This window comes from Dendrobates tinctorius, unplaced genomic scaffold (genome assembly GCF_039654945.1).
Source record: "Dendrobates tinctorius isolate UK_male_01 unplaced genomic scaffold, ASM3965494v1 ptg000222l, whole genome shotgun sequence".
NCBI classification, from domain to species: domain Eukaryota; kingdom Metazoa; phylum Chordata; class Amphibia; order Anura; family Dendrobatidae; genus Dendrobates; species Dendrobates tinctorius.
In genome coordinates, this window is record NW_027361889.1 from 3298820 (window position 1) to 3323405 (window position 24586).

At 43.9% G+C, this 24586-nt stretch overlaps 2 protein-coding genes across 7 annotated transcripts in view; one reads left to right on the forward strand and one right to left on the reverse strand.

The window, feature by feature from the left end:
- Nucleotides 1-24586, forward strand: part of CHLSN (cholesin) — a 219615-nt gene that overhangs the window by 21188 nt on the left and 173841 nt on the right. The gene's annotated exons all lie outside the window — the stretch shown is intronic.
- The window catches only part of GPER1 (G protein-coupled estrogen receptor 1), a 29470-nt gene continuing 22723 nt past the window's right edge, over nucleotides 17840-24586 (reverse strand). Inside the window, exon 2 of the mRNA XM_073555206.1 lies at nucleotides 17840-23110. Within this exon, the coding sequence (XP_073411307.1) occupies nucleotides 21705-22787 (1083 nt within the window). The 5' untranslated portion in view covers nucleotides 22788-23110 and the 3' untranslated portion in view covers nucleotides 17840-21704. The remainder of the gene's footprint in view (nucleotides 23111-24586) is intronic.

The following is a 24586-nucleotide window of genomic DNA, read 5'->3' on the forward strand; positions in this document are numbered from 1 at the left end:
CCCATCAGCCAGAACCACACAGGTTGAACTAAGTTGTTTTGCCTAGGTTTTTAAAGTTAGACAACTTTGATTATTGTAGTTTTGTGAAGATGAACAAAATTCCCAACTGACCCTCTTCCCCCAAACTTTATCCTAGTGATACTCCGCTGTCCTGGCATGAGCTCCAAGCCTAGCTCCTTTCATCTGTGGCCTCTTCCCTTTGCATTGGTCAATCCCAGGGATCTTGGGTAACCTGGCAAACTCCTCTGACATCCTCATACCAAGCATTTTAGAATTTAGAAAGTGTTCACATTGTAAAAAGCAATTTAGCTAGAATATGAAAAAAATCCTTTAAGGGGATGTAACGCGTGAACGTTCATGAAGAATGAGTGGAGAATTGTATATACGGACTCTCGAGTGCCTGTTGTAACCTTGAAGTGGGAACATCTGTTAGGATTAATGACCTTGCCACTGATTTCCTTATCGTTTCTCTTCATCTCCGAAGTGCTGTTGTTGTAGCGCTTTGTTTTCAATCTCAGTAAAAGGTGGATTTCCAAGAACTGTCTCATCTAATCGTCCAGGATGAAGAACTGCATTTTGGGTAATATCAATACATGTCCGCCAAGTGTCATCAAGGATGTGGTACCTCGAACGAGGACAGAGGAACCACAAGGAATTTCCGTTGCGCAGACTCACGAGATTTATTTATCCTTAATATAAAATTATTTGCACAGCTGCTTTCAAAGCAACCACATTTTTTTTATTAGAAATTATGTCAATTTCTCAGCAGGAGCATGCCTTATTTGTGATCGAAGCAGCCCCATGCTGCATTTTGCTCTTGGAAATGTTTAATGATTTGGGTAGAAATTCACAAACTGATTGGAAGACTGAAGGCATTCCATAAAAAGACGCGCGAGAGAGAGGTTAACGAGAGTGATGTGCATGTACCACTTGAACATTTGGTTGAATGTTATGGAATGGTTGCCTTCTGGTCTATACTGTGCCGTAAAAAAGTATACCGTGAACTAGTCAACATTGAGCCCTCCCCGTAGTCTTGATACCCCTAAATGAAATCCTGAGTGACCAAGTGCCTCCAGAAGTCACATAATTAGAATTAGTAGATTGAGTCCCAACCAGGGCTGTGGAGTCGGTAAGCGAAACCTCTGACTCCGACTCCTCAGTTTCCATGACACCTACTCTGACTCCACCAATATGGGCTCCGACTGACTCCACGTCTCTGACTCCATAGCCCTGCGAGGGCTGTGGAGTCAGTAAGCCAAACCTCCGACTCCGACATTTCCATGACTCCGACTCCACCAAAATGGGCTCAGACTCCACGACTCAGACTCCACAGCCTTGGCCCCAACATGTGTCTAATTTCTTCTCAGTATAACTACTGCTGTTCTATGAAGGCCTCAGAGGTTTGTTTGAGAACATTAGGGATCAAACCGCATCCTGAAAACCAGTTGTTCTCGGGGAGTAACAGAATAATAATCTTGTAGTTATGATACCTTTTAATGACTAACAAAAATAAAATAAGTGATGTTACAAAGCTAGCTTTGAAGACTTCTTAGGTCTCTTCATCAAGCATGGTATAACAAAAAGTATTTGAAGGAATACAAATATAGACACAAAAGAGTAGAGACATAGCATAACAAATGGGCATGTAGCATCAAAGAACACACCAGGCAGGTCAGGGATAAAGTCTTGGAGAAAACTAATGCAGGGTTGGGTTATTAAAAAAAAAAAAAAAATTGACAAAGCTCGAACATTTCACAGAGCACTGTTCAGTCCATCATCCATAAATAAGATGAGTATGATGCAACTGAAACCTACCAAGACATGGCCGTCCACCTAAACTGACATCCCAAGTAAGTAGAGCACTAATCAGAGAAGCAACCAAAAGGACCATGGTCACTTTGGAGGAGCTGTAGAGATACACAGCTCAGGTGGGGGAATTTGTCTACAGGACAACTATTAGTCATATACTCCACAAATCTGGTCTTCGTGGAAGAGTGGCAAGAAGAAAGCCATTTTTTGAAACCAAGCCATTAGAAGTCCCATACTAACACTGCACATCACCATGAAAACACCATCCCCAATGTCAAATATGGTGGTGGCAGCATCATTCTGTGAGGAGGCTTTTCTTCAGCAGGGACAGGGAAGCTGGTCAGAGTTAATGAGAAAGATGGGTGGAGCTAAATAAAAGGCAATCCTGGAGGAAAACTTGTTAGAGGTTGCAAAAGACTTGAATCTGGGGCATAGGTTCACCTTCCAAGAGGAAAACAACCCTATACATACTGCCAGACGTACAATGGAATGGTTTATATCAAAGCATATTCATGTGTGAATGGCCCAGTCACAGTCCAGACCTAAATCCCATTGAGAATCTGCGGAAAAACTTGAAATTTGTTGATCACAGACACCTCCATCCAATCGCACCGAGCGATAGCAAGTGGGCAAAGAAGAAGGGGCAAACATATCAGCTGCTAGATGTGCCAGGCTGGTAGAAACACACCCCAAAAGATTTGCAGCAAAAGGTGGTCCTACAAAGTATTGACTTGGTGCTGAATACAAATGCACGTCACAATTTTCAGATTTATGTGTTTAAAATACTTAGAAAACCCTGAATCATTTCCTTTACACTTCACAAATACTTGCTACTTTTTGTTGACATATCGCATAATATCCAAATAAAAAAACATTTAAGTTTGTGAAAGTAACTTGGAATTATGTGAAAAAGTTAATGGGGTATAAATACCTTTTCAAGACACTGTGTGTGTATATATAAATATATTTACAGTTAAAGAGGACCCAACACTTGCTCCAAAAGTTTGTTAAATACCTTGTAAAAATCTTTTATCTGCCATGATTGTGCTACTTTTTTCTGTTTTGTGCGGTGTCTCTCCTTTGCAGAGATATTCATATTAGTTGCTTTTGGAGCACAGTATGTGAGATCTCTACTGGCAGTCCAACTGGGCATTTCTTCAGAGTCTTTGGGGGCCTGCGCTTTTACCACTCCCTCCTCCCATATGCTACCAATTACAGCCCCAGAGAAGACTCTGTAGAAACACCCAGTTGACCTGCAAGCAGAGATATCACAGACTGCGCTCCAGAATAAACAAATTTGAATACCTCTGCAATGGAGCGACAAAATGGGGAAAAAAAATGACAAAATCAAAGAAACTTAGGGAAATTTACAGGATAACACAATTTTTTTGAGCAATTGACAGATTTTTTCAAATTCCTGCTAGATATGTGTGTGATTGCGTATGTTAATCAGTAACTTTTATATTTGTGAGGTTTTTTCTATTATGAAATAACAGACATATAATCTCGTTTCGAGCCTAAATCGGATTTACGGTGTATGTTTTAGGAGAATTTCCTGATAGTCCTCTGATGGATGGGGACAATATGTCTCACGGGATTATAGTGGAATAACCCATAGGCTCCAAAATAACAAACGCCTTGCAGTTTGTTTTTTTCATGTGATTTTTATTATAATAGATGACGATCAATTATAGAGTGAAGTAAAAGCTATGCCGACACGTACTGGCCCATTCTATGCCAAGTGGACACTCTTGGCGCAAGCTGGACGCTTGAAGGCCAATCGACATAGATTTCAAATGGTGGAAACGGCAATATTTTCTAAGGCCACATTCAGACATGGCACATCTGGGAAGAGTTCAGCATTAAATTTTCTCTGCAGATTATAGAAAAAGGCAGAAAACATCTGGACGGATTTGAAGGCATGCTTTTGAGTATTTCAAACTTTCTACAAATTTTGCAACAGTGCAAGAATATAGTCCATATCATTATGGTAGTATTTCAGTTTTTTTTTTGTGTGAGTGTGATTTAAATGATCATTTCTGTCTTTGAAATGGGCTTTCAAAGGTCCAGGATCATCACATTCTTACTTTCCATGTTCTGGTCCTTCTAGCCAAAACCTTGATCCACATTCTTCTGGAAAGTCAACATTTTTGTCAATAGTCATGACCATTTGATGGTTCTCATCCTGGTACCAGTTCACCGTAATACTTGGTGCTAATGATAACATGTATTGGCATATGCCGGTGTTGATGGCTCCTGAGGAACAGTGGTCTAGGACCGGCACCATACTTGTACATCTTACATTCAATATACTTTTCATTCCAAGTAGACCATAGAGGTAGACTTAATTTGCACTGCCGTTGGACCTTGGCATGATAACCGGAAGATGGAATCCATCATGCAAACCATGTGCCGTGCCGGACAGTATTAAATTCGTCACAAGGGTCCATCACAGCCTAGAACTGAAGCCATGACTTACTTTACAGCAGTTGCTTTACCTTTAATTCATACATTGGCATGAAACTTGTAGTCATTTGACACAGTATCCGGGACCTTTTCAATCTTGCAAGAACGGTTCTTAGTAATCTGGAGCTGAGGTTAGTTTATAGCGAAGCCTCTAATGGTTTTTGAGTCTTTTCGAGGAAATGCATAAGTGTTTTTTTTTTTTTTTTTCAAATGCTATTCAAAAGCTAGAGTGCAATTAAGCAAAGACGTCTTGGAAGTAATTATGTAGAAAATCAAGGCCATCCGTCGTCTAGGACAGAATTTCATTCTCAATATATTTGTCGGTGGAACGTATTCACATTGGGCTTCTTGAATGGAAGTACCGGTAATAGGATCTCCTCAAGGCCTTGAAATAGCTGTATATCCAGGGAGGATATTTTGGTATAATAAATAACCTTCTACATTAGTTATAGTGAGGACCCAATACTGTACTGTGCCAGTGTCGGGGGAGAAGCCTCCTAAGGCTTGTTTAGGGTACTGTAAAGAGGCTGACCTTGGAGGGGTCTGGACATCAGTCCTGCGTTGTGGCTGTCCTACAAATCTGCATGGATAGTGGCTAAAAAAATTATTCTCAAATTCTTTAATGGGGTAAAACAGTGGCCCGTCTCCCAGAAAAGGTGCGCAGCGCATACAAGCTGTTTCCAATAGAGCTTGTAAGTGCTTCTCTGAAACTGCCATCTCCAGTTTTCGATACTTTAGAGGTAAAGCTGCCTCTGCTTGGTGGGTCAGAGAATGTACAATTTAAAACACTATAGTGTCCTTAAAGTAATATATAGGCACTTCTACCACAATAATACACACTCAAGGGCAACAAGATGTAACTGATAACCCAAAATGAAGCGAACCAAAAAAGATGATATGTAAAAAAATCACACAATTTTATTAGATGCTAAAAAGAGTTAAAAAGGCTAACATTACATACATAACATACCCCAAGGGGGAATAGCACAGACCAAGATAAATAACAATATCTCTATTATAGTACACCAAATTGGTAAAAAAATAAACGTGCATATGATAACATAATGTATTCTAGTATATCAATATAGTACCCCCACACCTTTGCTAGAGCTCAGCCACTATTTAGTACAATTTAGCCTAGTGGTACATCTAAGCTATTGATGCAGACTGTCTATCAAGAAGGAACACTCCACCCCCTGGCAAGCAGGAAGCCAGGAGAATGGTGCCCTTCTGAACAGCCCCATGAGACAAACCCTTTTACAGTTCATAGACATCTTTCGGTGTGTATTTACCATGGAATTTTTTTTAAAAGATGCTACAGTTTTCATGAACAGACACAATAAGCCCACACTTCCTGTTTTCTGTATATCACTTGTCAGCTTTGCTGTATAGACTTGGACAGAGTCAACAGAGCAATCTCATTGTTTTTAAAGCCTGAGCGAGTTTTTCATAGCTCTACGGTAGCGTCGGAGGGTTAGGCAGCATAAGATAAACCTCAGTATGCTTTTGTCTCTATAACTTTATACTTTTGTCTTCTCCGGATTATAGTCTGGGAGGATGGGTTGATCAGCATGCACTAGCTTGCTCTTAAATAGTTCTAGAAAGGTCTTAAACACCGTGACCCCTGATGTACGGCACATTTTATGCTGTACATTTTTTGTCCGATTTTTAATGATATTTACGCCCTCGTCTATTTAGTTTGCATGTAGATTCATTTGACAACTTCTTTAATTACTAGAAGGAGATGCGTAGAAGCACAGAGGAAAATCCATACTGAAGCATGCGTCATGTAGTGCCGCGTGTCTGGTGCTTCCAAAGCCAAATTGATATTGAAGTGTTTACCGCTAGTGATAAATCATCAGTTTCTAAGGCAACGTCTCATTTTATACCCCTGGAGAAAACGCTTTTTTAATACTTTATTTCTCCAGAATTGACCATTTTGTTATGTGACTTATAAAAGCCGTCTTGAGAAAAAGGGACAACATCCGCCTTCGGGTTCATTGAATTGGTCTCTGACGTTTCTCAAACGTGCGTTCTGCATTTTTCGACCCCATTCGCTGTTTTAGACGCTTTCTGCGCCTTTTCTGACAAGGGGGCGTGATCTCACTGAAAAGGGGTGTAGCCTAAATGGGACACCGAAAACAGTGAGAACATTTTTAGTGCAAATTTGTGGCAGACAGTAAGTCGACTAGTACGTGGTATGAAGTTAGACTTGACAGACTAAAGATGCAAGCAGTTGAATTAACCCCTTAGCGACAGAGCCAGTTTGCAGCTTAATGACCAGGCCAATTTTTACAATTCTGACCACTGTCCCTTTATGAGGTTATAACTCTGGAACGCTTTAATGGATCCCGCTGATTCTAAGACTGTTTTTTCGTGACATATTGTACTTCATATTAGTGGTAAAATTTCTTCGATAAGTCTTGTGTTTATTTATGAAAAAAATGGAAATATGGCGAAAATTTTGAAAATTTTGCAATTTTAAAACTTTAAATTTTTATGCCCTCAAATCAGAGAGATGTGTCACACAAATTTCTTAATAAATAACATTTCCCACATGTCTACTTTACATCAGCACAATTTTGGAAGCAAAATTTTTTTTTGTTAGGAAGTTATAAGGGTTAAAAGTTGACCAGCGATTTCTCATTTTTACAACAAAATTTACAAAACCATTTTTTTTAGGGACCACATCATATTTAAAGTCATTTTGAGGGGTGTACATGACAGAAAATAACCAAAAGTGGCACCATTCTAAACACTAGACCCCTCAAGGTGCTCAAAACCACATTCAAGAAGTTTATTAACCCTTTAAGTGCTTCACAGGAACTAAAGCAATGTGGAAGGAAAAAATTAATATTTAACTTTTTTTTGCAAAAAATTTACTTCAGAACCAATTTTTTTTATTTTCACAAGTGTTAAAAGAGAAAATCAACCACAAAATTTGTTGTACAATTTCTCCTGAATACGCCGATACCCTATATGTGGGGGTAAACCACTATTTCAGCACACGGCAGAGCTCGCAAGGGATGGAGCGCCGTTTGACTTTTTCAACGCAGAATTGACTGGAATTGAGATCGGATGCCATGTTGCGTTCGGAGAGCCCTTAATGTGCCTAAACAGTGGAAACCTCCAACAAGTGACCCCATTTTGGAAACTAGACCCATTAAGGAACTTATCTAGATGTGTGGTGAGCACTTTGAACCCCCAAGGGCTTCACAGAAGTTTATAACGTAGAGCCGTGAAAATAAGAAATCTATTTTTTTCCACAAAGATGATCTTTTCGCCCCCAAATTTTTATTTTTTACAAGGGTAACAGGAGAAATCATACCCGCACAGTTGTTATGCGATTTGTCCTGAGTACGCCGATACCCCATATGTGGGGGGGAACCACTGTTTGGGCGCATGGGAGAGCTCGGAAGGGAAGGAGTGCCATTTTGGAATGCAGACTTTGATGGAATGGTCTGCGGACATCATGTTGCGCTTGCAGAGCCCCTGATGGGCCTAAACAGTGGAAACCCCCCACAAGTGACCCCATTTTGGAAACTAGACCCATTAAGGAACTTATCTAGATGTGTGGTGAGCACTTTGAACCTTCAAGTGCTTCACAGAAGTTTATAACGTAGAGCCGTGAAAATAAAAAATCCATTTTTTTTCCACAAAAATGATCTTTTCGCCCCCAAATTTTTATTTTTACGAGGGTAACAGGAGAAATCATACCCGCACAGTTGTTATGCGATTTGTCCTGAGTACGCCGATACCCCATATGTGGGGGGGAACCACTGTTTGGGCGCATGGGAGAGCTCGGAAGGGAAGGAGTGCCATTTTGGAATGCAGACTTTGATGGAATGGTCTGCGGGCATCATGTTGCGCTTACAGAGCCCCTGATGGGCCTAAACAGTGGAAACCCCCCACAAGTGACCCCATTTTGGAAATTAGACCCCCTAATGAACTTATCTAGATGTGTGGTGAGCACTTTGAACCCCCAAGCGCTTCACAAAAGTTTATAAACGCAGAGCCGTGAAAATAAAAAGTCTTTTTTTATTTCCACAAAAGTGATTTTTTAGACCCCAATATTTAGACCCCCAAAGTTGGCAAATAGTGGAAACCCCTGAATTCTTGCTCCAACCCTAATCCCAACACACCCCTAACCCTAATCCCAACCCTAACCCTAATCCCAACCCTAATCCCTAATCCTAATTCTAACCCTAATTCTAGTTTGCCCTAACCCTAATTCTAACCCTAGTCGTGACCCGAGCCCTAACCCTAGCCCTAGCACAACCCTAGCTCAACCCTAGCCCTAGCCCAACCCTAACCCTAGCCCAACCCTAGCCCAACCCTAACCCTAGCCCTAACCTAACCCTAACCCTAATGGAAAACTGAAAAAAAAAATATTTTCTTTATTCCATTATATTGGCCTATATAAGGGAGTGATAAACGGGGGGGTTATGTACTATTTTTTTTATTTTGATCACTATGATCGTTTATCATAGTGATCAAAATAATGAATGGAATCTGCCAGCCGGAGCCGGCAGATTCCTGGCGGGCGCACTGCGCATGCGCCCGCCATTTTCAAGATGGCGGCGCCCATCGGAGGATGCCGGCGGGACGTGGGACCACCGGGAGGGGACGGAGGGCCACGGAGAAGTACCGGGGGGGGATCGGGGACCCTATTTCTCTCTCCTCTGATGTGTGATCACATCAGAGGAGAGAGAAATTAAATGTAAAATCGCGGCTTTTTTTTTTTTTTTTTGCGGTCGCCGTTATAGGGTTAATAACGGCGATCGCAAAAGCGGGGGTCGGTAAAAACCGACCGATTCATGTTCTCTGGGGTCTCGGCTACCCCTGGCAGCCGAGACCCCGGAGAAAATCCGACACTGGGGGGCGCTATTCACTTAAATCACAGTGCCGTGAATTAACGGCGCTGTGGTTTTAGTACCCTTAATTACCGCCGTTAAAAGGCGTATTGGCGGTCGTTAAGGGGTTAAACAGCATGAATCACTGTGATTAAATTTTGGCTTATTTTTAGACTATCTAGTCTACAGTTTGCACTGTCTAAAAATTAGACAGTCTGGATAAGTATGTCCACAAAAATTTGCAAAAAATATGATCTAGATGGTTGGTATTAGAGGAAACTGTTACATAACTTTCGTAAGCGGACTGACTGTGTTGGTTTGATTTTCAACATTAAGGAAAGACTGTCAGCACAACATGACTGTTCAAACCTAGCACATTCTATTGGTATACCTCTTGGAAGGTGCACGGAACTGTTTGGCCACTTCATCTTGTTTTCCATCTATATCCACACTCCACTAACTCCTGTCTGTCAAGGAAGATCTGGGTGGAGACAGATGAAAGCAAGTAGATGGAAAGATGCCCGGAACTGTTCGGCCACACCGTGTGGCACACCGGAGTGCCTGTGTTTGGTTTGTACAGTCATTTTCTGCTGACACACTTGAAATATTTCTCTTCTGACTGCTTATATGAAAGTTGTATTGGTAATAGATTTAGGAGAGTATACATCGATTATGTATACGGTTGTGTTGTCCAAGTTGATTGATAATGCTTGACGAGATACTTGCCTTGGCAGAAAACAGCAAAGTTTAAAGGGATTGCTTCAACATCCTAAATGGATAAAAATGCATGTAAAAACAAGCAATTTTGCAATTTAACTTTTTTTTTTTAAATCTTCTCTGTTCGAAGAAAAGAGAGATTTTTTTTTTTTTTTATTCTATACTTCACAACTCATTGCCTATGTCACCGGCCACCTGTGTAGTCTATTGTCAGGTAGCGCTGTCATTCAAGTAGGGGATACTCGCTCAGCAGCCACAAAATCAGATCCGGCACAGATTTTCCATCAAATCATAACAGTCCATGCGGTTTATTAGGCATCATAACCATGACCAGCAACATAAAGATCATATAAACGGCATAGGGTCCATGACAGAGCTTCACTCTGTTAGCAATGTCCAATACGCAGGCTTTTCAGCCCCATAGTTATATCTCACCCCGTCAGGGTTCTCTCATGGCTGCTTCTCCATACTGCAGACATTCATTCCCTCCAGGGAACTCTCAGGCACTTGCAGCCATTACTCACAGCGTCCACACGTGCTGTCAGGCAGGAAGCACCATCTCAGCAGGACCTTCCACACTGGACCAACCAGGTCCAAGCATTCACCACATGTGACCTAACCTGGCCACATTATATGGTCCATAGCCACGCCCACTGGGTTACATGACTCTGACCTCATCACAGGTCCTTCAACCACTCACACTCTTTACAACAGTGTTCTTTAAACACACCCCCTGGGTGGGTTTGTAGGTAACTGGCCCGCCCATCTCCTACTTGGAGACTTCTCCCTGACACATTAAAGCAGCACCTCAGCAGTATCACTGCTGATCAACACATAAGTCTCCATATCAAAGCCACCCACTTTGAGAAACGTAACGGCCATTCAGTATTCTGCCATTCATCCACTCTCCTGGGACATCCACACAGCGCCCCCTAGCGGACACAGTGGTTACTACACCACACTATTTTAGAGTGGCCAGTTTCCTAGGTAAAGAGCGCACGCTTGACTAATGATGATTAGAAGACTCCTTTAATTTAAAGTAAATTCTATATCGATGCAAAAGACCCTCAAACAGATTAAAGTTAAGTTTACGGAACCTGCCAACTATCTTTAGTGTGAATGGTGGCCTTCCAACTCGCTACAGATCCTTTTATTTTCTGGCGAGATAAGCCGATGTCAGAGGTGTCGTGTCTCCCTTCCCAGATCAGCTATCTCATTTATATGGGCACTTTAAAAGTTTTGCCCTGGCAAAAAGAAAAGTTCCCCAGGGTCTTGGTTCTGTAAAAAAAAAACAAAAACAAATTGAGACTTATCGACACCCACCTGGATCCAGCACAGACCACTTTGCGTTGTTATGACACAGGAAGTGTGAAAGCTACCAATACACCAGTAGCAGGGCTGATGCATCGGTGACGTCTCCCCCTGCTGCCAGTGGAACGGTGACGTCTCCCCCTGCTGCCAGTGGAACGGTGACGTCTCCCCCTGCTGCCAGTGGAACGGTGACGTCTCCCCCTGCTGCCAGTGGAACGGTGACGTCTCCCCCTGCTGCCAGTGGAACGGTGACGTCTCCCCCTGCTGCCAGTGGAACGGTGACGTCTCCCCCTGCTGCCAGTGGAACGGTGACGTCTCCCCCTGCTGCCAGTGGAACGGTGACGTCTCCCCCTGCTGCCAGTGGAACGGTGACGTCTCCCCCTGCTGCCAGTGGAACGGTGACGTCTCCCCCTGCTGCCAGTGGAACGGTGACGTCTCCCCCTGCTGCCAGTGGAACGGTGACGTCTCCCCCTGCTGCCAGTGGAACGGTGACGTCTCCCCCTGCTGCCAGTGGAACGGTGACGTCTCCCCCTGCTGCCAGTGGAACGGTGACGTCTCCCCCTGCTGCCAGTGGAACGGTGACGTCTCCCCCTGCTGCCAGTGGAACGGTGACGTCTCCCCCTGCTGCCAGTGGAACGGTGACGTCTCCCCCTGCTGCCAGTGGAACGGTGACGTCTCCCCCTGCTGCCAGTGGAACGGTGACGTCTCCCCCTGCTGCCAGTGGAACGGTGACGTCTCCCCCTGCTGCCAGTGGAACGGTGACGTCTCCCCCTGCTGCCAGTGGAACGGTGACGTCTCCCCCTGCTGCCAGTGGAACGGTGACGTCTCCCCCTGCTGCCAGTGGAACGGTGACGTCTCCCCCTGCTGCCAGTGGAACGGTGACGTCTCCCCCTGCTGCCAGTGGAACGGTGACGTCTCCCCCTGCTGCCAGTGGAACGGTGACGTCTCCCCCTGCTGCCAGTGGAACGGTGACGTCTCCCCCTGCTGCCAGTGGAACGGTGACGTCTCCCCCTGCTGCCAGTGGAACGGTGACGTCTCCCCCTGCTGCCAGTGGAACGGTGACGTCTCCCCCTGCTGCCAGTGGAACGGTGACGTCTCCCCCTGCTGCCAGTGGAACGGTGACGTCTCCCCCTGCTGCCAGTGGAACGGTGACGTCTCCCCCTGCTGCCAGTGGAACGGTGACGTCTCCCCCTGCTGCCAGTGGAACGGTGACGTCTCCCCCTGCTGCCAGTGGAACGGTGACGTCTCCCCCTGCTGCCAGTGGAACGGTGACGTCTCCCCCTGCTGCCAGTGGAACGGTGACGTCTCCCCCTGCTGCCAGTGGAACGGTGACGTCTCCCCCTGCTGCCAGTGGAACGGTGACGTCTCCCCCTGCTGCCAGTGGAACGGTGACGTCTCCCCCTGCTGCCAGGGGAACGGTGACGTCTCCCCCTGCTGCCAGGGGAACGGTGACGTCTCCCCCTGCTGCCAGGGGAACGGTGACGTCTCCCCCTGCTGCCAGGGGAACGGTGACGTCTCCCCCTGCTGCCAGGGGAACGGTGACGTCTCCCCCTGCTGCCAGGGGAACGGTGACGTCTCCCCCTGCTGCCAGGGGAACGGTGACGTCTCCCCCTGCTGCCAGGGGAACGGTGACGTCTCCCCCTGCTGCCAGGGGAACGGTGCCGTCTCCCCCTGCTGCCATGGGAACGGTGACGTCTCCCCCTGCTGCCAGGGGAACGGTGCCGTCTCCCCCTGCTGCCAGGGGAACGGTGCCGTCTCCCCCTGCTGCCAGGGGAACGGTGACGTCTCCCCCTGCTGCCAGGGGAACGGTGCCGTCTCCCCCTGCTGCCAGGGGAACGGTGCCGTCTCCCCCTGCTGCCAGGGGAACGGTGCCGTCTCCCCCTGCTGCCAGGGGAACGGTGCCGTCTCCCCCTGCTGCCAGGGGAACGGTGCCGTCTCCCCCTGCTGCCAGGGGAACGGTGCCGTCTCCCCCTGCTGCCAGGGGAACGGTGACGTCTCCCCCTGCTGCCAGGGGAACGGTGACGTCTCCCCCTGCTGCCAGGGGAACGGTGACGTCTCCCCCTGCTGCTAGCGGAACGGGGACGCCTCCTCCTGCTGCTAATGGAACGGTGACGTCTCCTCCTGCTGCTGGTGGAACTGTGACTTCTCCTATTCCAGTTTCAACGTAGACAAAGGTAATGCCTGCTCAGGATCCAGATTGCATTTCTAGCTTTCTTGTTGACACTGAATTACTTCTTGTCATCCTGTTCTCCCTTTAGGACATACTATTTACTAATGCTCCATGTTCAGCGGTCTCTAAGGTATATGATATGATAAATGTTCTTTATGGATCTTATTGTTACTGCTGTTATTGAGACTCTATAAATAAAATGTCCGCACCGTGCACAAATATAAGTTATGATGTGAAGATTCTGCCGTCTTGGGAATGTTTTCCTAGTGTGTGTGTGTATAAACTATATATTAATACACAGCTAATAAAAAGTGGCGACTTATTGACTGTGGATGTTGGATATAGATATTCCCATGGGAGCAGGGTTACATTATAGAGAATAAATCTGGAACATAAAGAATAATTTTTATGTGTCCTCTATGATGAGAACAGAAGCCTTCCTTTTCTGCTTCATCTTCTCATGATATTTTAGCAGTATGTAGGGAATACCAACCTTGTTTTTTTAAAGGGGTTGTCCACTTAGGAAAAAATTGGATAACAAATGATGTATTGACAATTGATGAAGTAAAAAAATAAACAAGGCTCATCCCCTTAACCTTAGGTGGTTCCCGGCATCTTTGATTACTTCGCAGCAACAATAATCCCATGTTCATCCATGTGATCTCTGTGCGAAAGCAGGTCACCCATACAGGAAAATCAGCAAAGACAGTTTAGGCTGTGAGGATTCTCCAGTACCGGCGCAGGAGCGGGTGGCTGCATGACCGCATGTGTGCAATTTGCATGCATGGTTTCATTCCGACTAGACGTGAATTGAGTGAGATCGAACACGTCTAGTCAGAATGTGACTGTTGCATGACCGCCTGCTCCCAGTGCCGACACCGGAGATAACACATAAAGTGACTTCAGACTTATACCCCAAGGCCGGACAATTCCTTTAAATCCTGCAGACCAGACTATACACTTTCGCAATCTTTGGGGGGTCTCGAGAACTGTACTATCGCTCTGCAAGGATTTAAAGGGAACCTGTCACCTCCAGAAAAGTAGTTTACTTGTAGATGTGATGTATTGGTAATCTGGAATTAAATAGCATTTTAATCATGTCTGGCTGCCTTACTGGAGTAGCAACAGCGGAGAAAAAAATGTTATATTCTTCCCGCAGTCACTCATTTCCAGGGATCTAGACATTGCATGGAGAAGTTAAGGGGGTTCTCCTAGTTTGAGGTGCAAGTCTGCAGTCACTCTGCTTCACTGCAGACTTGTGAATCCTCAAGGATTCCTATGCTAGCAGACTGGGAGAGTGAACAGTTCGGAGCAGCGGTGCGACCGTGCCACTGGTCCGAACGGTCGATCTTCGGGAGCGAAGCTGGGGGCGGGAAGCGGTACTCTTCTGATTGTTCTTGAGATGACCCCTTTAAATGTGTTTTCTCTGTGTAAATATGATTTTCAGATACTCACAATTCATTGTTCCATAACGACGGATTTTTGTTTTCCTGCAGGGAACATTTCATATTTGCTACCGAGGACATTTTTGCATATTCAGATCTTTACATGAGAAATTCTAGTTGCTATGAACGTCCAGATCGCTATTTTAAGTCCGTGTCTCTGGAACCAATTACGAGGTCCGAGATAAAGAGGATTGCCTAATAAATGTTTGTTATAATTGGACAGGAATAACCTGAGAAAACGAGGGGGTTGAGAAGTTCACCCTGAATGTGTCTTCTTTCAGCTTCGGACTACCGGTCGTAGTAGATCAACGTCTATCCCTAATGGCCATTACCTTGATAACCGTTCTTACGCCGGAGCAGAGCCCCACCAAGGCAACCCCAACACTTACTGATTAATATCATATCCTGGTCAGCAGATATGGCGGCTCTGGACAAACCCAAGACATGTCCACCTATGTAGGCTAGTCAATGGGATACTACGGCTGACCCCTAGCGGTTTTCACTCTTCTCTACAGTCCGCGTAGTGCCAGTCCAATATAATGCAGTTTTCTGACTTAGAAATCCTGTTTATGAATACCCCGCTAGGGAGTTAGTATTTGGGTCCCCAATGTAGTGAATAACTGGGTAAATCTAATCCCCTTTAGGCGGAAAAATAATAGATAAAATATATAAATCTCACAGAAAAATAAGATCATTTTCTAAGTAGTATACCATGTTGTTACTGAAAAATGTCCGCCATACCAAGACCAATGTACAAACAATACCACTATACAATGTTTGTTCCCCCTACAGTAACAGTACCCCTGAAATTTTTTTTTTCTTTTAGAGTAGTGATGTCCCCCTTTAGGACCCATGTACAGTAAAAATATCTCCATCTGTGACCCTGTACATTAGTAAAATTCCCCTTTGTGCCCATTTACAGTAATATTGTCCTTCCTTGTGCTAATATCATAAACATTGGTAGTGCCTCCCTCTCACCCATGGCACCTATACATTAGTAATATACAGTTTTTGTGCCCCATACAATAATAGCGTCTACCCTCTATGCCCAATACATCAAAAATGGACCCTATTGTGGCCCTTTACCCTGTCAATGTCCCCTGTCGTGGCCCATGACCCTATTAATTTCCTGTCATGGCATATGACCCTAACAGTGTCCCCTGTCGTGGCCCATGACCCAACAGTGTCCCCTCTTGTGGTCATGACCCTAACAGTGTCTCCTATTGTGGCCCATGACCCTAACAATGTCCCCTATTGTGGCCCATGACCCTAACAATGTCCCCTATTGTGGCCCATGACCCTAACAGTGTCCCTTATTGTGGCCCATGACCCTAACAATGTCCCCTATTGTGGCCCATGACTCTATCAACGTCCCCTATTGTGGCCCATGACCCTATCAACGTCCCCTATTGTGGCCCATGACCCTATCAACGTTCCCTATTGTTGCCCATTACCCTATCAACGTCCCCTATTGTTTTCCATTACCCCATCAATGTCCCCTATTGTGACCCATTACCCTAACAATGTCCCCTATTGTGCTCTTGATATTTTAACAATGTCCCTGATTGTGCCCCCCATAGTCTAATAGTATCTCATGTTGTCCCCCCCCCCCCACACACACACTTTAAAGGGAACCTGTCACCATGAAAAAGTGCCCTATGTCACAGATCTATCAGAAGCCAACAGCTCCAGGGATTCTCCTATTCACATTTAATGGTGGGGTGCCCCTTTTGGGATCATTGGGTTTGGCCGATGTTCATCTCTGTAATTTCCGTATGATCACTTTTAGTTTTTATTTTAATTAATGGCCTTAAATCTGTGTTGGGAAACTAAAGCTACGGCTGTCTGAACATGCTGGAACTCGCATTCTTGCCCCGGCTAGAAAACCCAAAGTTTGAAGACCATCGATAGAGACAATCATATGTAGATCAGTCTGTGGGCAAAATTTAATTTTTTTATTTTTATTTTGCAGGTTCAATATTTTTTAGAATATATATTACATTTGTCTAATGTAATACAGATCAATGTTTTCTGTCTCTTTTTTTTTTTTTATGTTATCACATGAAAAATAATGAATCCTATATATCTTGCAAGATACTAAGAATCACTGGCTCATTACCCATTAACCATTTCTCATTAGCCTATGGATTTCACACTTCGAACCTGCTATATCTTGGGCCGTGTTCACACAGATTTTTTTTATGTACATTTTTCTGGTTGAAAAATCCATGGGGGGAAAAAAAAGTTTGGGTTTTGTTTTTGACGTCTTTTTTTGAGTTTTTTTTCCCTTCAATTCATTCAAGACAGGTAGGCCAAAAGCAATTCCCAAGTTCTAAGCTTCATAATCCCAAACCCCCGAAGTCCAGGATACCCCTTTAAGGAAAACCTCTCCCTGTACGCTATTATGCTAGTATAGGTGGTTCAGTCGTCTTCTCCTGATGCCGTCTTATTTCCCATGCGGGAAGGATGTTTTCCAAATACCGTATGATGTCACATCTATTTTGTTAGTAGGATCTTTTATCTTCCAACTACAGAGTAAAGGGTCCGGGTGTGGGGCATTCTGGCTCTGGCGGAGTATTTTTGTTGCCAGGCAGGAAAGAGTGGGATAAACACTTGGCGCACCCTTACAGATTACAGTGCACATGTACAAGAGCCTTCTTGACCGTTTGTACATATTAAATTGGGTTAAAGGGGTATTCCCATCTCCAAGATCCTATTCTAATATGTAGCAGGTGTAATAATAATAATATTAGTAAATCCCTCCAATTAGAAATGTAGTATAGTTTTTCTGATTAGCCATGTCTCTTTCCTCCTATTCAGGCATTGCAGGACCTTAGGTATCCATGGTTACGACCACTGATATAGTGACAGCTGGTTGCTAGTGGTCGTAACCAGGGATACCTAAGGGCCTGCAATGCCTGCACATGAGGAAAGAGACATAGAGAATCAGAAAAACTATGCTACATTTCTAATTGAAGGTATAATCTAATATTAATATCATTATTACACCTACTACGTATTGAGATAGGATCTTGGGGAGGGGAATACCCCTTTAAGTGTTCTGAAAGTTTTTTTTTTGTTTTTTTTTGTTTTAATTTTTCTAGTTGGTTCTAATATGTCACTACTATTTCCCCCAACAGAACAACCACTATAGCCCCCCACAGGGTGGGTTTCATAATGGTGGCCCCTCTTCTTCTAACAGGATGCTTCAGATTGGAGTTAGGCATTTTCATCAGTCGGTCCATCTGCTCAGTCTCTGCTGCAGTCTAATGCACGAGTCGGCACCAGAGAAGCCCCCCTTTACATGTGGCAGTCATAACTATAAGCCCCCCATTCACACAATGGAGACTGAATGTGTTTCCTTTTGCCCTATTTTATTTCTTTTTTAATAACTCAGTAGTACAGATGAGAGAACTGAAGATAAGAAATGTTTTCATTTATCTTATTAGAGAAATTCGCTTTTTTTTTCTCCTCCTGGACTGATCATTTGTTCTCAACAGCCTCAATTCACAGACTACCCCATAACTAAGATTGGAGATGCCAGTTGGTACTCATAAGGTTCTATGGAGACCTGAAATTGTTCAGGTAGAATGTCTTTGCCAGCCTCTAGCTCCTCCTTCCTCTTACTTTCATAGAATCTTATAAGCACCAACTGCCATCTCCTGTTTTATTAATAGGGAAATCTTACTTCAACCATGAATTGAAAGTGTATATATAGGGTTTTAGCTCCTTATGATGGAGTAATTGTATAATCGCTTAAATGGATCCGCCATCTGAATTCATAATATAAACTGAATCCTTTATTAAATAGATTTCTTAGACTTGATGAAGCTGGTGTACTCCCCTTTAAAATCCATGTCAGAATGGCGATAGAATTTATTTAAAAATGTAACCTCAGTCTCCATCCAGCCAGCCGGATTGACAGCTCCTCAGTGTCCCTCCTCTCTGCTCAGATCTGACTCTGCTCAGTGCAAACTGCAGCTGTCTTTCAGGCTCTGTGGGCAGAGACTCGTGAGCGCTCTCAATCTATAATAGTACATCTAAATTGTTCTTTTAATAACAGGATTATATATAGCCCTTCTGATATGGATTTAACAGGATTATATATAGCCCTTCTGATGTGGATTTTCAAAGTAAGTACACCAGCCCCACCAGGCCAAAGAGATCTATTAAATATCATATGCAATTTACATTGTAAAATCTGGTGACAAATCTGCTTTAAGAAGGAAGACTGCATGGAAAAAAACAAATCCTTGCTGTTAGACTCAACATTTCTGGCCGCACTACATCTAACATCCAGCTGCTTGGAGAGATTGGGATTTTTTTTTCTTGGAACCATAGATTTTAATGATATCTTTTTTTCTCCTTTGTAATAAGGGTTTTCCTGTTTTTACTTTTTAATTGCATCAGTGTCTTAAGCTTGACTTTATCGTGTAAAGCGGACGGGTTCAGAAGGCCAAGTGTAATTTCTACACTTCAGTGGGAACTGTAGGGTTTCTGCCGAGACATGAGAGTTTGGGAGAAAGTTACTGGTTACATAACATGTGCAGTCAATAGTATGTGACAGCCTTCCAGAATAGCTATCCGTACCTGTGATGTCTTAAAGGGGTTGTCCGGTCACAGTAAAATTAATGAGCTATCCATAGGATAGGTCATCAATATTCGATAAAAGGGGAGTCTGACACCTGGAACCCCCCCGATGAGCTGTTAATTACTATGGAGGACAACGGATGCCAACAGCTACAGCGCCATTCATTGTGTAGTCGCCTCTGCCAGGTACTGCAGAACCGTGCTTATAGTGCCTAACGGCTCTTTTACCCCGTTAGAATAGAACAGCAGCGCACATACTCGACCGCCGATCTATAAGTTGGCACCTATCCTTTGGATAGATGATAATTTTATTTTTTGTGGACAACCCCTTTAAGTTTGTAAATTCATTGCAATGTTCATCTTGCGAGGAGTTACAGCTCAGCTAAGTTTTTAGGAATGTCCTGGCAACGAGCTTGTTGACCGTTTCCAATGACATCTAGCATAATATTTTAAGGGAATCGGTCAGCAAATTTTTGCTATAAAATCTGAGTGCAGCATGATGTAGGGCCAGAGACCCCTGATTCCAGCGATGTATTACTCACTGGGCTGTTTCGTGCAGTTTTCATAAAATCACTGTTTTCTCTGCTGTAGATGTAGCAGTGCTACTATGACTGCAGAGCCGCCTACATTTCTGATTGGTAGCCTTCTATGCACACTGTTAACCAGCTGCCAATTAGTGGCGGGGGCGGGGTTACACGGATTACCTGGACTAGCTAGCATGTGACCCCTAGTCCTGGAGTGAGCTTCTGCTTATAAAACACTGATTGTATTGAAAATACAGCACTCAGGGCAGTAAGTGACACATCCCTGGAATCAGGGTCCCTGCCTCTACATCATACTTTCTGACAGATTCCTTTTAATGCCAATCAGAACTATAAGACAGCACCAGAGCACAATCGGTCATGCAATCTATTTGCCAAATAAATCCCCTTTCTATGATTCTCATATCTACTCTACGTGTTTTTTTTTTCTACTGCTTCATCTGTATTACTGTAACTGTTTAGTTTTTGGTGTCATCTGGAGCAGAAGAAGAAGCCGGTCAGACTGTGTGTGAGCCATGATATTTGCTTTACTACTCACTGGAATGATGTCAGACATTGCAATGATATGGCGATACATTATATGTAGCAGTGTACACCACCCTGATGAACCATCTTTACATTTTACGTGTATCCCAGCTCACAAGATGTCGCTCCACTGAACTTCATGATTTAAACCAGGAATGAATTAAGTTTTAAACTTAAGTTTTATTCATTTAAATTCTTGGTCTTTCTATTCTTAGCAGTCCAGTGGGCGGTCCTACTGTATAACAAGTTCTATTCATTTAAATCCCAGCTATATCTATGCTTAGGAGTCCGGTGGGCGGTCCAACTGTATAACACATTCTATTCATTTAAATCCCACTATTTTTATGCTTAGGAGTCCAGTGGGCGGTCCAACAGTATAACAAGCTCTATTCGTTTAAATCCCAGCGATATCTATGCTTAGGAGTCCCGTGGGCGGGTCCTACTGTCTAACAAGTTCTGTTAATTTAAATCCCACTATATTTATGCCTAGGAGTCAAGTGACCGGCCATACTCTACAACAGGTTGTATTAATTTAACTCCCTGCTCTGATTTTGGTGGGCTTTCTTTGTTTTCCAAAGTTGTTTGTTTACACAGTCATAGAGAGAGCTGTCAATCATCGATAGACCCGCCCACTGAATTCCTAATTCCAGAATTAAAAGGGATTAATAGGGAATCTGTCATCAATTTTTTACTCTCCCCCTAAAGAATACTTGCCCGGTACGGCTGAAGTGCACAACTCCAGCATTGAGAAATCCTGTTATGAGAGTATATGCTAATGAGGCTGGAAGTGCACTTGGAGCGCGTAAATGCACTGTGAGAGCATCAATCTTCTTCATTGCTCCACTCACAGCGCCACCTTCCTCTCCTTGATAGACAGCACTGGCTTTTTCAACTTTAGGTATTTAGCCACTTCTAAATCAAGAATAGGTGCGGGGAGCAGTGAAGTTGACGGATGCACTCTCGGTGCATTGACACGCCCACATTGCACTTACAGATTAATTGGTATATACTTTCAGAATGGGATTTCTCAGCACTGGAGCAGCACTTGAAACTAGGCAGGTGCCAAATTAGTTGTATTTTCAAGAACAACATGGCTATGTATTATGTTGAGGTGATGACAGGTTCCCATGAAAATAGTAAAATGCAAATTATACTTTGATGCTTTCTTATAAAACTATATATCAATCTGCTCAATATGTTCCTAACGGATCAGACGCCACATTTAATGAGACAGGTTCCCTTTAAATCGCACTATTTTAACTGGTTGTGTAATTCTTTACACCCCGCTGTTATATTTGCCTTCAGACTGTTCCATGCTGTCCGGAATGACCGACTTAAGTGATGCTTGGCAGAACCTACTGAGGGCAGACATGCTCCTCTTGTCCTTAATGTACAGTCGAAGCTTGTCCCTGAAGGTTTCACCCAGAAAGCTGTAAATCAGGGGGTTTAGACAGCTATTAGAAAAAGCGGCAAGATTGACAATATGTCCTGTAAGAGGGTGACTGTGTCTGAAAGATTCGTTGTCCTGCTGTCGGTCCGGGTTTTGCAGGAGTCCAATACTAATAAATACGTTTTCTGGTAGCCAGCAGATAAAAAAGACCAAGACGACAACCACAATCATCCTCAATGCCTTTTGCCTCCTTGGCCGCAGGTTTCGGTGCTTGTGTGCCTTGATCAACACCCGAATAATCAAGGAATAGCAGAGACCTATGATCACAAATGGAATGATAAACCCCAGTGTTATTTCCAACCACTGGATTTCTTTGACATCTGCAAAGCAGAAGTGACCGTCCTCCGTGTGCTGTACTTGGACTGCAGTGAATGGCAGCAGCGTGGCCGATATGGAGGCCATCCAGATCAGTCCGCAGCTCAGTCGCGCATGCTCTTTAGTTCGAAATATGTTGGATTTCATCACTTTGGTCAGTGCAATATATCTGTCAAAACTCATCCACGTGAGGAAGAATATGCTGCTGTACATATTGATCTGTAGAAAAAGCGACATGAAGGTGCAGAGTATGGTAATATCATAATATTTCTCGTTCAGATTGAAGACCTCAATTAGGGAATCCGCCACCAGGATGAGGTCGGCCGCGGCTAAGTTGATGAAATACAAGTCCGGGATGGTCATCTTTTCTCGGAAACGGATGTTTACGACCAAAATTACGATGTTTCCAATGAATCCTATGGGGAAAAGAAGAACGGTGTAGAGGCAAGATAAGAGGAGCCCAATGAAATAATGCCTGTTGATGTCCAGAAGGCCAGCGCTGGTCAAGTTTTCATTGCAATAATGTGATTCATTTAGCTCCAGTAATGAGAAATTGCAAGCAATTGATGGCTTTGCCGTGTTGTATACATCCATTCTGAGGCTTTAATTAAAGGAGAATATGAGCAATAAAACAAAATTTGACAGGTCAAGATCCATAGTGTGGTCAACATTTATGGCTTAGCCGTGACCTCAGCGCCTTAGTCAATTACGGAAGTTCATTTCTCGTGAGGAGCCTTCTTTTATCACATCGGAAGCTCGGTACACAAATAAAAATGTCAGATCACCACAAGCCAGAAAGCATCCTTTATGTTCCTGGGCTAAGAGCATTTCCAAACCTTGGGCGCTGTCTCGCGTTGACTTGAGGGACTATGTGAGAAGGGTCTTAGAATTTCTCAATCTTCAAAGATGTCCAGTATCTGGAAAACAGAAGGATTAATTAAACAGACCATCATTTTAATGTTTGCTGCATTGAAGCAAGTACTTAATTTCTGGACTGGACCTCACTCCTGACCATTTTCCGAACTATTTGACGTAAATGTTTGGTCCGTCAAGGTAGTCATTACCCTATTCTGAAATGAGCGTTCCAAAAAAATAGCCGATCAATGTCCGCTGTGATCTGCGCTTTAGTCTTGGCTTTCATTAATTGGCTGCAGACTTTTAAGGTACAGCACTTGACAATGACCTCTTTCAACTCCCTAAAAAATAATACGTGCCAGATCAACTTTTTGAGATATCGTCCATCAGCCAGTATCTGTCATGCCTGTTTGTGGAATAGTTGGCAAAAAACAGTTTAAATTCCAAATAGCTACTGTATGGTCACTGTTATGATTGGGTCACCGAGGAGGAAAACAAAACCAAGCTAAGTCACAGAAAACCAGAGAGGTTGGTAACTACGCGGATTGCAGACCCCTGTTCCTAACCACACAACTAACAGCAGCCGTGGAGCGTACCTACAATGATTCTAGACTCCTCGTCACAGCCGGAGGACTAAATAAGCCTAAAGCAAGAAAAGGGGAAATCTAAACTGCCCCAGAGCAGACCCAAAAGGAATAGACAGCCCCCACACATGTATTGACGGTGAAACAAGATGAAAGCACAAACACAGGTAGGAAAATAGGCTGAGCAAACGATGGGACCCACACTAACTAGAAAGGAAAGGAAAGATACTGTCTGCAATCATGCCAAAAAAACCTGCAAAAAATGTCCAACACTTCTGATGGCAAAAAACCCCTGAAGTCACTAGACTTCACCCACTATATCAGCACTCTGGCATATTCTGAGAACAGAGCAAAAAGAGGCCAATCTAATAAGGAACAAAAAGCAAACTGGCACATACAGTAACATAAGAGTGGAAATTCCGCCCAGCCGGGGCTGGCTGACCACACAAAAACTGAATAGACAAAACCAAATCAAATGTGAACATTAGCAGAGAAAACCTAGCTTGAGAAGACAGGAACTGAGCTGGAAACCAAGACCTCAGGAGGCAGGGAAAAATCACCAGCATGGGAATAGGGAGTCGGCTATCTTAATTTCAGTCTGAGACTCCAGATGTCCAATCGTCGTCCTCATTATCAGGTGGCAGGTCTCTGTTAATTAGATCAGCTTCATTACCTCCTGCCACCACCATAGGGAGCCCGGAAAGAGAACTCACAACTCCTCTGTCAGCACAAACAGTTCCCTCACCAGAAACCAGAGGCAGACCAGAAAATGAGTTCACAACAGGCCACCTTACAATTACCCATACACATTAGATGGCTGTTGGCATAATGATGCTTTGGCCAATCATTCTGACGACGGCCATCTCAACCGATTCTCCAATACACTGAAGCGCTCGAACAGCTGAGCTCTTCTGCGTTCTCTATGAGAATCCCGCCATCTGACACATCGGTGGT